We start from the raw sequence: 17,622 nt of genomic DNA, 5'->3' as shown, positions 1-17,622 counted from the left end.
CAGGTTACACTCAGAAAAGGATGGCGTTAACTCCTAAAGAACAAACAAATAAAATGTTTCTGCAGTTTTGGGTTTCATAAAACCCTAAATCCGGCCGGGCACAGTGGCTCACACCTGTAATCTCAACACTTTGGGAGGCCGAGGCAGGCGGATCACATGAGCTCAGGAGAGCAGCCTGGCCAACATAGTAAAAACCCCATCTTTACTAAAAGTAGAAAAATTAGCCGGGCGTGGTGGCAGGCACCTGTAATCCCAGCTACTCAGGAGGCTGAGGCAGGAGAACAGCTTGAACCCGGGAGGTGGAGACTGCAGTGAGCCGAGATCGCGCCACTGCACTCCAGCCTGGGTGACAAGAGCAAGACTCCATCTCAAAACAAAACAAAAAACCTAAATCCCAAAAATAATGATTTATAACAGGCCAACCACATCTGAAGTCAATGATAAGAATTCTCGCTCACCTTTGGATTTGAGGAAGGAATCTATAAACTGCTTACTACACACCGAGAGAGAAACACCCTTAAATATGCACATGCGAATTAGACCAGAACGCATCCCATTGACACAATTGATTATACAAGTTATAGGCAACTTGGTCATTTTCAAAGTAAAAACATTAGCACGAAAAAACTAAATACAGTCAGCCCTCTCTATCTGTGGGTTCTGCATCCATATCTGAGAGTAGTGACCCCCACCCTCACATATCCTCCCCAACAACCCCAAGCAGCACTTTGAGTCACGTATTAATAATATAATTTTACAAAGGAGGAAAACTAAAGCTTAAAGCGGCTAAATAAACTTTTTAGCCCCAACACCGGGCTAAGAGGGACCAGAGCCGGAGCTTCTCTCCCACCACCAGGTACACCATCTTCTAGCTGCCTGTCACAGAAAGAGTTATGAAGGTGGGACTATACCATCCCCACAACACTAAACTCATGGGGCATGGGCCAGCTATCCCGAAGCGTGTACCTATATCCCCCTAAGGCCCTACGAGGCCAGTCGAACAAATAAATACTGTAGCAAAGCAAGAAGAAACAGGGAAAGGATGATAATCCTGACACAGAAATTACCAAGACCTTCTACCAGACTGAAACAGCTCACAACACAGTTCTGGTGAAGCTAATGATGTCACAACACTCAAGGGTAATAGCTGACTCTTTGACAGTCCTCATCGTGTCCCAGGCATTTGAGATACATAAACTTTCTCGGGTTTTCCTAGCAATTATAAGGTTGTTCCAGGCACCAGATCTTTTCAATCACATTATCTTAATGAAAATATGAAACACAGCAGTTTCTAACATTAACTGTTGTAACATAAATCAATTCACTTAGTTCTTGCCAAAACCTATGATCTCTTCTTTACAGATAAGAAAACTTAAAAACAGAAAAATCCTAAGGTTGCAGCCATAAGTGTGTCAGTGCTGTAATCACGATGCTCTGAACCATTCTACCAAACGGCCTCTAAGGAACACCGCCCCAAACGCGTAAAAGGGGGTGGTTAGAAACCCACATTGTATAACTGGTCTCTACATGCATTACTGCTGTAAAAAAACAACAAACACACACACACACACACACACACACACACACACACACACACACACACTCCCATCCCATATTCCAACTTTTTGGAATAGTCACTTGCCTCAACAGGAAAAATGGAGCTACCAGAGGTTAAAAAGAGGTAAAGAAAATATCACATGAGAACTGCGATTGGGGCTGTGGGGGTAGGGAGGAGGCATTTGTCTGTTACAGAGTGTCTGTAGTGTCTGTCCCCACTGAACATAGCAGGGCTATGGCGAGCTCCTGACCTTGATGCATGACAGCCCCCCACCCCTCCACAGCCCAGACAAAGAGAGGGCTCAATGCCCCTCAAAGGCAACCACAGAACAGAAATGTGATAAACTCATCCAAATGATTGCTTTTTGGCCCTTACACAACATGCCCCCGGTGTGAATCTAAAAGCAATTAAATCATTCCAGCTGGGAGTCCAATGACATGTTGTTTAAAAAGTCTTCTGAGAAATATCCCTCTTCAGAAAACGATGTGCACAAAAGAAACAATAGCCACTCTTCTTCCTTCCATTTTTTTTAAGTTATAAAAAGCATTTAAAAGATATATATGCAGCTGATTTAGCAACAAGCCTTCACCAAGGTCTCCTCCTCAAAGGACTCCGAAAAGCCGAGGTAAATTCATTCCAAAGGCATTTATTAATTCCTCTAGTCTACCTCACTTACCCCCTGGAAAAAATAACCAATTATGAGAGCTTAAGAAAAATCTAGACATTTCAAATATCAACTTGTAATATAAATACCCACAAAGCAGTGTTTTGATTGTGTTGTTTGGTTTCCAAATAGTCATTACCTAAGGGCTCTATTTTTAGAATCATTTGAGATTCTGTATATGTAAGAGTATTTTGGAAACTCTGATGTGCTATTGAAATAGAAGTTGCTGGAAGCATTGTTATTGTAACCCTTGAGTGCTAACCCAAGGTTAAAAGCTCATGTGATGCTGTCCAAATCATTTCAGATTATGTATTTTAATAAACAAATCCATTTCCATTAGGATGTTCAGTGGATTACAAATGAGCACATTAAAGTCCTGTGTAATGTTTGCAAAACAAAACATCTGCCTGGGGACAGCAGACTCTTGCAGGAAACTACTGGCATCAGGATTCCTGCTCGGAGGAAGAATGGTACAGTCTCAGGCCCATGTGGAAGCTGATGGCAGAACACTGTGGATGGTGTGTGTGTCCTCTCCTGCCACCTCTGCCATGAGGCCAGATGTCCTGGCTCCATGTCCAGAGCCACTCTCCTCCTCTGTGGAGAAACAAGATGAAACAGGACGCCCCTGGCAGTCTGGGTTCTAGGTTCTTCAGCTAGCTACTGAAATAAAGCTGCTCTCCTTGAAATGTGGCCTAATTAAAATTTTGGCCAAACCCACCCCAGTAGTAAAGCACCAGTTTTCCACACTTTGTTTTCTGTGTGTTCATCTCCCCACATTTCAGCAGGGGTGATCCCTCTGGGGAGGATACAGATGTTGCTAGATTTCCTGACACGCCTCAACAGCTCGAGCATATAAAATAGGGAAAAGCACAAATCTGATAAGAGAAATACCCTGTAATGGAGAAGTCACAAAACAACCAGCTTGCTCTCCCCTTTCTCTTGTGAAAGATTAACAATTCTGAGCAGTTGCTTGAATACACAATTGTGATGCCCTCACCCAGGTTCTTCCTGCAAGAAAACCTATTTTAACACCTGTGCCTTCTTCACCCAAGTCAGAAACCAAACCATGCCAAAAGGACACGAAGATCATCTGCCTCTACATTTTAATGTTTTCAAAAAATGAGGGAGTAAAACTGAGGTGTGAGGAAGGAAGACTGAGCTCTCACCTTCTTAACTATATCCAAACCGTTCTTCCCATGCAGCCAGAGAACTTATTTTCATCTAAAGCATAGCTCGTGTTTTGCTTCTATTCACCAAGAGCACTCCAAAATCAGGGAACAGGGGTAAGGGCAGAGCATCACAGCTTCCTGAGGTCGCAGGTACAGCACGGCCTGGCTCAGGTGCCTTGTCTGGTGGTACAATGTGGGGCTAGTGGGTTTATACTGAAGAACAGGTGGTCAGGTGGTAGGTGCTTATGCAAGAGAAAATGCTAGTTGCAGGGCTAAGCCAGGACCTGGGCCTCCATGGCAGTTCCACAGTACCTGATGTGGCCTGAGATGTGGTGCTCTCCAGGACTCTTTCCTCTGTCTGCAGTTCTCAAGAGGCCTTCTTCAGGTTCAGAAAATTGCTAACCTCTTTTCTGACAGCACCTGCAGAGCTCCAAGCTTGATTAGATTTGCAAGGCACTGGTGCCTGATTGCCTTTTTATTGCAAGGAACCCTCTATAGGAAGATCTGTTTCATTTTATGTTATGTCACATTTAAATAAATACTCCCTTTGATGACTGATGGATACACATAATGAAATCCCATTATAAGAAATTTCTAGGAATTCTGCTCTAAACTTAAAGAGAAATGGACCTCAGTGAAATTTTACAGGAAAGAACTTTTTAGCTGCCATGGGAACTGTTGCCAACATTTGATCTGCATTTATTACACATGAAAACAAAGCTCTAGGTGATCCCAGCAGTCTGACCACTTGGAGGATTCTTGTGTAAACCACTGGTGTCAACTGAGATTATTACTGACTTTCAGCAACTCAACCTTTGCTTGGAGAATGCAACAGTATACCAGTTTTCCTAAGGGTTATAAAAGAATGAAGAAAAAGTATAGATAGCAATGTAAATGGGGTGGAAGACAGGGTGGGATATAAATGTTTTAATCTGGACAAGTCACTATTATCTCAGGGAAAGAAGAATGGATTACAGGGACAAAATTTTAGCTGGGAACCTTCACCCAGCTGAATAGTGATCTTGGAAATGTCATTTTCCTTGAACATACGACAGTGGCTGCCATCCACCATTAGAGATCTGAATGGCTCTACTGTCGCCCATGATACAGCCTCACTGTTTCCTTATGCTGGGATATAAATGAATCAATGAATGGACAAATTAATGCTAATCTATTCTATCATGCTGATTTCACAGAAGTAGAAATTAAGAATCAGAGAAGCTAAGTAAATACCTTGCCCAAGAACACACAGCTAATGAGTGGCTAAAAAAAGGCATGCAACTAAGTTCCTGATGACTGTTCGATGGTGGCAAAGACATTCCTAGGAAATGAACAGACAAAAATGACAACAAATATGCATATTGAGCAACATGGCATTATAGTGTAATTTTAATTATCTAGAAATGGTTGAGGAAGTAGCAACGTTGGGCATGAGAATATCCCACAGCTGAGAATGTTTAATTTTGAAAGAATGCTACACTTTGGTTTTTATCAATTTTGGAAGAGACGATCAATAATTTCCTTCTCTACTGTTGAAAATAGTAACTTTAGAAATACTCTTATGTTCAATTAGCACCTCTTGCCTGAGGGATTACTCCCAATATCACAAGTGTTTCCTTTAATAAACTGACCTAAGTTTGTTTCGTTGTCATCTGCCTTGATATAAAAGCGGATGTGAAATAGACTGGGGAAGACAGCACAGCTACCCAGCTACTGACAGCTCAGTGTTTTTCTACAATACTGCCTGAACCTGAGGCTGACATTAGTTTTCTTCAAAGCTGACTTTGGTTGCACGAAACCACCATGTTCCCCCTGGGTCATTTGAAATCGGAGGAGCATTCCAAGTGGCCTGTATATTACTAAGCTGGCTTTATTCCATTCCCTCCACTGGCATCATAAGGAAGCACTGACATCCTGTGGATTGTTACTCTTTGGCTTCCAAGGCCATTCAAGCCATGTGGCAACAGCAGGAAGGACTGCAGAGACCTATATCCCAGGTAGTAGCTTGTGGGGATTTTTTCTTTTCATATGACTTCACAAAAGACTTGGTACTCAGATGCCTACAAAGGGACAACAAATACACAAAACCCATGAATATACACAAAAGCTACAAAATGTCTTAATGGAGCCCCAATGATCACACCATCCCCCCCTTAAGGACCTTGGTATATGGGTGTGAGGTGCGTGGCAGGACACAAAGTTGCGGGGGGGAGCACACATCAGAAGACAAGGGAGACAAGTCACCCAGGTAGCATCACCAAGTGACAGGGAATGACAAAGATGAATGAGACACTGAAACCTGTTTCATCAGGAGAAACACACGGATAGACCTGAATGTCTTCCGACATTTCTGACAGATGTGCCGGGAGACATCATCTCCCATTAGCTCCCTGTGGGTAGATCCTATTGCCGTGTTCATCTGTGCTATCTTTCACAGCACTTACGTCAGCACAGGGGCTTACATTTTTCTCATTTATACAGAAGTTAATCTTATTTGATTTAGGAGAGAAAAGGTAACTCCATAAATGGTTAATATCATTCACCATTGTTAACATGGCAAAGATTCTATGATTCTATTTCTGCACTTATCACAATAAAATGAGTTTGAGCTCTCTCCAAATCCTCCACAAATACAGCAATTTCGGGAACATGTAAACACGAAATCTTTCCTAACACTTACGGGTATTCACATTTGCTAAAAACTCACAAATTCTGTAGGAAAAATTCTAGTGGAGTTGGTTTTGTGCTTGTCTCTTTGACTTGCATAGGAAATAGAATTTTTCTGACCAGGTTAAGATCTAAAAAACGCCCAGGCATAGCAATAAAAAGAAAACCTCAGACTAACTAAGATTCAAACTTCCCTATGACGCTGCCGAAGAGCAATGAATTACACTGCAGAGGGACATGCCCAGGAAGTGAGTGCTCCAGGAATGGGCAGGCCTAACACAGACTGAACAGGGAAACGGCTGGGGACTCTGGACAACAGAATGGGACAGCAGGAAGGACTGCAGTCTGGACAGATCTAAATACAGGTCTCTTGGGCCTGCAACAATCTCCCCATCAAACTTCCCCTGAAGTTTAGGTGCAGGCAAACAGATTGCACAGCCCCATGGCTTCTCCCAAGATGGTAGTTCTGGGACTCTGCTGGCTTGAAATCAAAGAAAACCCATTCACAACTCAAATACAACATAATCAAAATGGTAGAGGCTTGGAGGCTGGGGGCAGGGCTAATCACAGATGACATCAATCTGATTAAAGTTATAAGCCAGCTGCTCAGGGATGTGAGAAGGGCCTTTCAGTTTGGTTATCTACAAGTCTCAGAAAAGGAAGCAAAGAAAGGTTTGTATGTTTCAGTAAAGTTAGTCCCCTCACTAAGCCCAGCTGGTTTGGGTATGCTTCCTGCAGCTCCTCTATCTGATGCTGTGACTCTATTGTAAAAGAAAGGATGACAGAACAGACGGGGAGAAAGAAGGACAGCAAGGAGGGCAAGGGCACAACTCAGAAACGGCAGTAGGAGGTGGGTGTGTCGGTGCTTACCCAAGACCACTCATTCCACCTAGTCCTCCCAGCCTGGAGCCAGGATTCACACTATCCTACCAGCCCCTCACCCAGAGACATCAAAATTCATGAGGGGACAAAAACATCCCAACACTGTTTCTGGAAATATCTGAATTAACAAGCATTACATTTTTAATTTTAAAATTAAAAAAATTTTTAAATAAAATTTGAAATTTTAAAAAATAAAAAATGAAAAAGAATCTCCTAAGATTTTTGAAACTCAGAAGTTTATCTGTGTAAATGCACAGAGATACGTATCTATAGATAGTTACACTTTCCTTGACTCCCAGTGGCAATGACAGTGGTCAATGTAGAATCATTATGCCCTCCTTTAGGTCAGAGCTCAGCCTATCCCTTCACCCTCATTCCATCCCCTTCTTTCATATGCTCCGTGTAACATGCTGCCAGACAGTCACTGCCCCTGCACATATCTAAGATCCATGCAGATAATGATTCTTAACATTAAAAACTGAATCCATGAGAAAAATCAGCATGTGAATCCAATGTCTCTAAATCAAGCTCAAACACTGGAAAACAAAGGAGTTAGCGACCCCAGTACAATTGCACTAGCATACATGGGATTAACTCAACTGATCAAGACATCAGATAAATTCACCTGCCCAATCAGCAATAAAAGGGTGAAAAACAACTTATGAAAAGGACCCAACCCGATACTACACTGATGAAACAGATTTCTATCATACAGCCATACAGAAGATAACAGATGAGGGTAATTTCATGTTTTGTTCATATTTCTTTAACTCTTCAATCTCTATTAAACAAAAAGGAAAACTAGAAAATTCCTTCACAAGAAAAAGTTCTCTAGAAGTTTCCTTTCTATCCATATTTCAAAAACTACTTATTCAGGTTTCAAGCAGTGGCTCCAAAATGACAAATTCCCAGTGTATCCTCAGTAATTCTGTTGTCTCTCACCATCAACACAAACTCAAAAGATTATAAAGATATTACCTTTCCACAAATCAACCCCTTCCTAATTCCTATTCAATTACCTTCACCCCCACCTCCGCAGGTCCCTGGGAAAAGCTATGCCACTGTATCTTCTCAAGTTCAGGTTCACATCAGCTGTTGCCTGGATGGAACTCCCTGAATACAATAATTTTTTCCCTTATTTCAGACTAAAGTCTGCTACCAAAGGAATCATTCAGAACTTGACGTATTTCCTCTTACTCCCACATCTAAAATCATCAACAGTTTCCTATTCTGTTATTAGAATTCTTTCTCATGCCCATGTCTTTCCAGGTGACCAAAGAGTAGACCTCCACACTGGCGGAACAACAGGCAACAGTCCCAAAAACAGGCATTATTCCGCATCGCTCTGTTTGCGATGTTCTTCCTCCTTAGAAATTACATCTGTACACTAATACCTGCATTCCAATTCACATATGCAGCTCTCTTCCAACCACCCAGATGCCCTGATGACCACAGCTGCAGGTGACAACCTTTTCCCGAAAGGTTAAAATGTAGTTACATTTTGTATTTACCCCATCTCCCCAATTAAACCACAAGTCCTTAAAAAGAGATCGCACTCTCTACTATGCAGATGTGTCACCTAAACACAATCAAAAGCAAGAGGCAAGCCAGATGAACAACTATTAAGTGGACAGAGCAGAAATGCCCAACAATAATGAAAGCTAGACAGAGATTTCAATCATGTCTAAGCTGTGCTTGTCCTGAGCCTCTATTTCCCACTGAATCCAGAAAGGCAAATGATAGCTCAGTGCACAGGCACCAATGAGAAAAATGAGCAGCTCTCCTTTGCCTCAATCACTTAAAGACAGCACTGATTCTCCACCATTTGTAGACAAGGCTTCTCTATCTTACAGGGTCTAGTGGGTCCTAAGTAAAATATGTCTAGTGGAGTAGCTGATAGGAGGGCAACAGAAAACAGCCATATCTCCTGACTCCCATTCTCTTTGCTTCCCTCCTCTTTCTTTCCAAGACAGAGTCTCGCTCTGTCGCCCAGGCTGGAGTGCAGTGGCACGATCTCGGCTCACTGCAACCTCCGCCTCCTGGCTTCGCACCATTTCTCCTGCCTCAGCCTCTCCAGTAGCTGGGACTACAGCGGCACGCCACCATGCCCAGCTAATTTACGTATTTTTAGTAGAGACGGGGTTTCACCATGTTGATGATGGTCTCGATCTCTTGACCTCGTGATCTGCCCACCTCCAGCCTCCCAAAGTGCTGGGATTACAGGCGTGAGCCACCTCACCCGGCCTCTTTCCTCTTTTCTTACTCTCATTCCCCCACTCAGTGCAATTCCAATTAGTTCAGGACTACCTCTGTGCTGCCTTTGAAATCACTCCTTTTTATACCTATTCTACATCCTACTGGACAATGTTTGGTCAGGGAATTGCCTACAATTACAACCTCACTGTGCATTTCCCCTTGAAGTTATTTCCCTTTAAGAAGTCCTCATCATCGATGCCGGCTTTATGTTTTCAGGGCACAACTCCATTTAAGTCCCTTCTCTATTGAAAAACCACTAGGCGGCCGGGCACATTGGCTCACGCCTGTAATCCCAGCACTTTGGGAGGCCGAGGTAGGCGGATCACGAGGTCAGGAGATCAAGACCATCCTGGCTAACATGGTGAAACACGATCTGTACTAAAAATACAAAAAATTAGCCAGGCGTGGTGGCGGGGGCCTGTAGTCCCAGCTACTCGGGAGGCTGAGGCAGGACAATGGTGTGAACCCGGGAGGCAGACCTGTCAGTGAGCCGAGATCACACCACTGCACTCCAGCCTGGGCGACAGAGCGAGACTCCGTCACAAAAGAAAGAAAGGAAAAGCAAGGACGGACGGACGGACGGAAGGAAGGAAGGAAGGAAGGAAGGAAGGAAGGAAGGAAGGAGGGAGGGAGGGAAAGAAAAGAAAAGAAAAAGACAAGACAAGACAAGAAAAGAGGAAAAGGAAAAGAAAAGACAGACCACTAGGCGCTTTCTATAGCCAACTTATTCACATAAGATGAGTTTCCTCACTGTGATACTCAAGCTTTTGTTCCTGCCTTTTATCCTCCTCCTCCACACTATACACGCAAGGGGAAAATCAGTTCACTTCAGAATGTATGTGCAATTCCATACGAGGAATGATAATTTTCTTCCTACACCATATCCATCTGCTAAAATCACATTACTAATTAAAGGGGGGGCACAGATGTTGTTTCACCAAATCTTCTTGACCATCCATGTAGATCTGGTCTTTTCCTGTTCCCATGCCTGTTTATCTACAGCTCTTATAGAATTTACCATCATCTCCACATCATCAGAGTATCTGCACTCACCTAGAACACCCTGGACTACAATAATCCCTTTGCCCATGAAGTGTCTGGCCCTGGAGAAGTACCCAGAACAAGCTTCGCCTTCATCTCATCCCTTCTCAGCAGAGGCTCTCTTCCAGCTCTCACCCAAGGCTTTAGATTTCTTGTTATCCAAGTTCAACGGTGGACCTACCATGCCCGTTGTGAACATGTTTGTGGGTTTTTCCTTTCCTGGGGGTCGACTGGCATGAAGATGAAGCATTGTTGGTGGCTGTTTTGACGTCTTCTGTCTCATCATCTTCCTCCTCGACTTCCTCCTCATCCTGAGAGCTTCCGAAATACACCATGCTGTTGGGCAGCGCAGGAGAACCTGGTGGAATAAGAAAAACAGCTCATAAACACAGGCCTTGACCCTCGCCGTTTCCAGAAGGAACACCACAATGAAGACGAAACCGAGGAGAAAAAACAAAGCAACTGATCTCTATTGCCATTTTAAATTTATTTTTCAAATACTCCCAAGATCATCTGTGCCTTTTGAACATATTTCGAGCAAAATCCCCCAGCAGGAAGAAGATGCAAAACAGAACAAATAAGGATTTTTAAAATCTCACCTGAATAACTCTTGAGAAAAAAAAACAAACACATCCAAGGATGGAACAAAAAAAATAATAAAATAAAAACACCTACCCACTGCTGAGGAAGAGAGATTACTCTAATAGACTTAAAAAAAAAAAAAAAAAAAAATCAAAGAAAAGACAATTAGAGAAGCTAGAATTAAAAACAATATAACATTTCATTATATAAAATCAGTGTGTTGTATTCATAAGGAATATTCATTCCTTATGGTGGATATGAAATCCCCAACTTCCAATGGTTTTGGAAGCTACTTTGATGTCCTGATTAGGTTAACTGGATGCAAAAATCACCCAAATAAATTCCTACGCTGCACTAAGTAAAAGTGCTGAATTTGAAATAAAAAATAAAAAAAATAAACCTCCCAACAGGGGAACCGACCTCCTCACCCTTACCCTTTTACATCTTAACCTCTCATCCTCAAAGTTTCTCATTCCAGATTTTAAAGTAACAAAAAAAAAAAAGCTCAATATCATTATTTTTCTAGACAGGGTCTCACTCTGTTGCCCAAGCTGAGTACAGTGGCACGATCACAACTCACCACACCCTTTACTGGGCCAAGCAATCCTGTAGCTGGAGCTACAGGCGCGCACCACCACACCTAGTAATTTTTTGTAATTTTTGTAGAGACGGAGTCTCGCTATGTTGCCCAAGTTGGTCTGAAACTTCTGGACTCAAACGATCCTCCTGCCTTGGCCTCCCAAAGTGCTGGGATTGCAGGCATGAGCCCCCATGCCCACTCTTAGGCTCAATATTAAAAAAAAAAAAAAAAAAAAAAAAAAAAGCACAAGATAGTTCTTATTTATCAAACAAAGGCAATTCAGGAGATGAAACAATCAAGTCATTCGTACATTGTTTGGAACCAGAGGCTTCTAAAACACAAACAAAATCCCATTCAGTCTAATAGTAAAAGAACTAGTAAATACAAAATTCATGTCTTCTCTTGCCTGCCTGCCTATGAATGAGCTAAAAACACTCTAGTAACACCAACGAAGAGACAAATCACCAATTCACTCTCCTACCTAAATACAGATCTCAAAGATCTCAAGGTTTAAACACACAGTTAAAACTATTTCTGTCCGGCTTCGGAACTATATGCTCAGTGACAAGGAAATGGAAAACGAGCAGTATAAGGAGCTGAGATGGCAAACCAAGCACGCATCTCCCCAAAATGCAAAGACTATGTGGGACCTTCAACCCCTTCCTTTTCTTACAGGTATCTTCACGACCTATCAATGTTCAAAAACCCCCCAAATTATGTGAACCACATTACTGAGTGGATATGCAACTGCAAAGGGATGTAGTCGGCAAAAAGACCCTCTGTAGATAGAAGATTTCAACTTGGTCTTACAAAAGCACTTTTGATGTTGATTGTCTCCATTTAGAAGTAGATTCTGGACAGAAAGAAGGTTCTTAAACCTCACACAGACTTTGGGGATAGACTTTTGGGGAAAATCAAATAGAAGAGGGAGTAAAATAAACAGAAGAAAGAGAAAAAAATATCTATCCACATTTCCACTGGACCAAAATATATGCTCCATCTAAATGGTTTTACAATTAGTACAAGACTGACTAGGAAAAAAGGAGGCTAATTAGCATGGTTTTCAGAATGGTATCAATATTCATGGGTATAGACAGGTTATCTAATCAAATATAACAATCTTTTTTGATGCCTCTTCCCTAAATCTACCTTTATAAGTATTTATGAAAAAACAAGAGTAACTACAGCACTCAAAAAATGTTCAAATTATTTTACTATCGATCTAACATATGCTGTCAGTCATACTATTAGGAGAGAACTGGTAAGCCTTAGACTCTGCCATTAAATTTCCCTCTCTTAAAAGGAGATAGGATAAGTTCAATAGTTCCTTCCAGATAAAAATATCCACACTTAATTTATTTTAAAGAACAGCCTTCCTATACTGTATCCTGGAGGCAATGACTAGCAGCTGAAATCCAAACCATGAATTGGTATAAAAACAGCAGGTTCTTGTGTAGATCTTTCTCATGGTAACTTCTGCAGCCAATTCAACCATTTGTCAGAGGGAAACAGTAACAGGAGAAGCAAGAGGGACTGAAAGTTACAGGCATGTATTTCAAGAGGAGAGCCATCACCCCGCCAGCCTTCCTCTTTCCCCTCAGTTGCAAAGGCAATAAACTCCACAAATGAGGTCATGTGGGAGCAATATAAAAATACAGTAATAAGGCTGGGCGCAGTGGCTCACGCCTGTAATCCCAGCACTTTGGGAAGCCGAGGTGGGTGGACCACCTGAGGTCAGGAGTTCGAGACCAGCCTGGCCAATATGGTGAAACCCCATCGCTACTAAAAATACAAAAACTAGCTGGGCACGCTGATGCATGTCTGTAATCCCAGCTACTCGGGAGGCTGAGACAGGAGAATCACTTGAACCCGGCAGGCAAAGGTTGCAGTGAGCCAAGATCATGCCACTGCACTCCAGGCTGGGCAAGAGAACAAGGTTCCGTCTCCAAAAAAAAAAAATACAGCAATAAGATCTGATAAAAATATTCTAAGATTCAAAGAGAATCAGGTAAAAATCCATGTGAAGCACATTAGAAATAAGGAATTAACTTCGACTTAACAGGATCTGTTGAGGATTTTTTTAAAAACTCAAACATTAGAGAAGCAGCATGAAGCAACTATCACATTCCTTACACTCAAGATGTTGAGAGAAAGGGTGAGGATTGAGTTTATGTTAGGGTGAGGATTGAGTTTATGTTGCAAAGAACTAAAACGGAGAAAACATCTAGACGCTCAGTTCAGCATCCAGACTTTGTTGATATCCACAAAGGATAATATATTGTTTTTGAGACAAGGAATCACTCTGTTGCCCAGGCTGGAATGCAGTGGTGTGATCATGACTCACTACAGCCTCAACCACCTGGCCACAAGTGATCCTCCCACCTCAGCCTCCTGTAGCTGGGACTACAGGTGCACACCACCAAACCCAGATAAATTTTTTATTTTTTGTATGAACGGGGTCTCACTAAGTTGCCGAGGCTTGTCTCGAACTCCTGACCTCAAGTTATCTTCCCACCTGATCTCCCATAGCACTGGGATTATAGGAGTGAGGCACCATGTCCGGCCCATAGATGATAATTTTTTAACAAAAGCAGAAAACAACCAATATTATGAATAGATTTGTTTTAATGGCTCCTCGGCAAATACAAACACGTGATGTGACCTGCTGAGTGCTGGGAAAGAAAGTGAGGGGCTAAAATAGAAGAAATGTAAGATTAGAAATAGAAGACCAGTGAAGAAGAAGGGCAATTCTGAGGAACTTGCTCTCAAAGTAAAACCTTATAATAGTAGTAAGTCCCTCTGATGGAACTGGCCCTGAAGTCAGAGGTGAGAAAGAATACGATTTCTTCTACATATGGGGACACAGGAAAAAAGGATTGTTTTCAACCTAGATGATGATTCTGCGTCTATTCAGGTAATTGGCATGTTGGTCTGGATCTAAAGGTAAAGCATCAACAAAGAAAAATGGGTAATGAAGGATTCGTAAATCAGATGGGGAATCAGGAGGTAATATGTTGAACAGAAGGAAGACTGGGAAAAGGGAAAGTGTAGGAAAGGGATTGAAGCAGAATAAAAATGAACTCCAGGGGAAGAGGTCGGGTAACCACCACCAGAGTGCCCTTAGTTCAGAGGTTAAGCTTGCACCCCTTCTTCTCACTGGTGGGTACCCCACAGGGACAACACTGTCACCCTAAGCCTGGATATGGCCTTACTGTCCTCCTTGGCATCATCCTCCAAGGGCCACGGCCAATCCATCACCCATCCACCAGGGGGAGCACTCATGAACAATCAGCATCTCCCCTAGAAGGAACAGACCTCCAGAATTTGGCCGGGCACCCTCATACCTGTCCATCTCATCAACCTCATAGACAAACTGAAGTAGGTACAAAAGAATAAAGCCAACGGAGTCTAATGCTGCACATGCCAATGCTCTGTCACCACGTGGTTGCTGTAAATCCCTCTAAGAATCCTGCTGGCATGTCCACTTGTAAAATCACAGAGGGGTCAAACTGGCATTCCAGACCCAGAGAAGCCACAGAATTGGGAAAAATGAAGCCAAAGTAGGTTCTTTTTTTCTCCTCGAGACAAATGCAGTAAGATCATCTCATATTTCATGCCAAAGTAAAAATGATCACAGTGATAGAAAAGGACTAATATCTAGAAAATAGCTAAATAACAACCTCAAATGTATAGGACACAAAGCATCCGAGAACTAAAATTAATTAAGACATTTATATAAAGAGCATTTATTTCCTCTTTACCTAGATACAAGCTTGATTATCACATTTAGAAATAAATGCAGAGAAGGAAGAATCTGCTCGATACAAACAGGATGAAAGAAAGGATATTTCAAACCCCTCAAGGCAGATAGCAGCCCAGGGTGTTTATCACTGGAGAAAACTATTGCATATTTCTCAGTATGAAATGGGTGAATGGATGCATTACGCAATTATATTGTACTGAGTCGGTAGAAACTTCGTATCTAGCAGACGTAGCTGAAAACAGAACAGGCTGGGCGGGGAGGCTCACACCTGTAATCCCAGCATTTTGGGAGGTCAAGGCAGAAGGATCACCTGAGGTGAGGAATTCGAGACTAGCCTGGCCCACATGGCGAAACTCCATCTCTACTAAAAAATATAAAAATTTGCTGGGTATGGTGGCAGATGCCTGTAACCCCAGCTACTAGGGAGGCTGAGGCAGGAGAATCACTTGAACCTGGGATGCAGAGGTTGCAGTGAGCTGAAACTGCGCCACTGCACTCCAGCCTGGGCTACAGAGTGAGACTCTGTCTCAAAGAATAAAAAAAAGGAAAGAAAAAAAAGGAAACATAACAGTGTGTTTTTAAATTTTTCATTTAAAAAAGCTTGTAACTTAATAGATTCTGGCACATAAGGGGTCAGCTTCGTATCTAGACATTTTATTAGGGAAATTTTTCTTCTCTAAATGTCAGATGAAGCAATCTTTTGAAAAGCTCATTGTGGGTCCAGGATTCACAAAAATGGGAATGGAGCTAGCTACGAGGTTGAAAACAACAGGAAGAGAGACATGAAGACAGGCAATTCACAACTTGAAAATACTTTCTAAAAAGAGGCCTTCCCCTTTCCACAGCAAGGCTCACCTACAACCTGCTGTGAAACACCAGTAAGGATGGTGAAAACAAGGCAGGCTTAGAAAGGGCTCTGCTGGCCGGGCTCGGTGGCTCACGCCTGTAATCCCAGCATTTTGGGAGACCGAGGCAGGTGGATCACCTGAGGTCAGGAGTTCATGACCAGCCTGCCTAACATGGTGAAACCCCACTACTAAAAATACAAAAAATTAGCGGGGTGTGGTGGCAGGCACCTTGTAATCCCAGCTACTCAGGAGGCTGAGACAGGAGAATCACTTTAACCCAGGAGGCAGAGGTTGCAGTGAGCTGAGATTGCGTCATTGCCCTCCAGCTTGGGCAACAAGAGGCCAACTCCACCTCAAAAAAAAAAAAAAAAAAAAGGAAAGAAAAGAAGAGACAAGACAGAAAGGGTTCCGCAACCCCACATGACCTTGCGTTCTCAGGGGTGGACTCTGCACGGCAAAAACACCAGCTCCATTCATATTAATTAGCAAGCATTAATTAGCAAGCGAAAGAGGCTGACTTCTCACATGGAACACCACATCGTATCTCTCCTTTACAAACTCTCATTTTAGAAAAGTAACAACAAAAGGTGTATGTTTTAGAGGTTTGGGAATTGTGTCGGATTTTTTTCAGGGGGAGACTTTATGAGTGGTCATTATAAAAGTATAGTCAGTGTAGACAGTTTCCTATTAAAATTACAGGCAGATTTTCTCTCCCGATTATTCAAGTGCATTAGCAAATGTAAAAAAAAATCTGAACTTGGATCAGATAAGAGCAATCAGAGTACGGAATGCATCTGCTCTTTGCCAAAGCCGTATTTCATTACTTTTCAGAATTAGCTGGCAATGTCTCCACAATATTTACTGAAGTGCAAACCAAATGTTTTCATCTGGACAAAAATCAAACTGTGGTATGTTACAACCACAACAGAGATCATTTTAATCCAAAAGCTTGCTTTCTCTAATTTAGGCTGTGGTTTCTATAAAATTGGATTCTTCTCTATGAATCATGTACACAGACAAGCCCTCCTGCCCATTATCTTCCCTCCCTCGACCAGTTCTTGATCTTAAGCAGCCAAACATCGCTTGGCTGTATTTTGGAAAGACCCTAAAGGGATTCCCTGTGCACTGTCATTTAGCTGGAGAGTCAAATTCTATTGCTTGACCCAATTACCATGGGGCTGGCCCACTGAGTTTGTGTTTCATCTTCGGGATACATAAACAGAATGAAAAGTAATCAACCCCAACTATCAAATTAAGAAACAAAACTTCAAAGTGAGCTGGCAGGGACTTGGGCAATGGATAGAAGATGAAAGAAGTCACAGAAGAAAGCAGTTGCACCCAAATACCCTAGTGCATCAATCTACGTATGTATGTACCAAGCACTGTTTGAAGCACCAGAGACTCAAACAGGGCAGCTGTCTACATTCATCTCACACATTCATGCATGCACGACACGTAAACACAAACTTCCCTAAAAGACTTGGGGACAAATATAACATGTCCAATGCCAATCTCTGCCCGTTCCTGGTCTGACTTTACAACTTATTAGGGAAGAAATTAAAACAGAATTTCCAATTCGCTTTCATTTGCCTACCACCCTAAAAGTATTTGC

General features: G+C 42.3%; 1 protein-coding gene across 8 annotated transcripts in view; it reads right to left on the bottom strand.

The window, feature by feature from the left end:
• JARID2 (jumonji and AT-rich interaction domain containing 2) overlaps positions 1–17,622 on the bottom strand; it is a 277,805-nt gene that overhangs the window by 44,353 nt on the left and 215,830 nt on the right. For all 8 annotated transcript variants that reach the window (XM_030817334.1, XM_030817335.1, XM_030817338.1 and 5 more), the window contains one exon: positions 10,419–10,595. In XM_030817334.1, the coding sequence (XP_030673194.1) occupies positions 10,419–10,595 (177 nt within the window). The remainder of the gene's footprint in view (positions 1–10,418; positions 10,596–17,622) is intronic.

Source organism: Nomascus leucogenys, chromosome 8 (genome assembly GCF_006542625.1).
Source record: "Nomascus leucogenys isolate Asia chromosome 8, Asia_NLE_v1, whole genome shotgun sequence".
NCBI lineage: Eukaryota > Metazoa > Chordata > Mammalia > Primates > Hylobatidae > Nomascus > Nomascus leucogenys.
The sequence above is the reverse complement of the archived record's forward strand: the minus strand, read 5'-3'. Positions and strand labels throughout refer to the sequence as shown.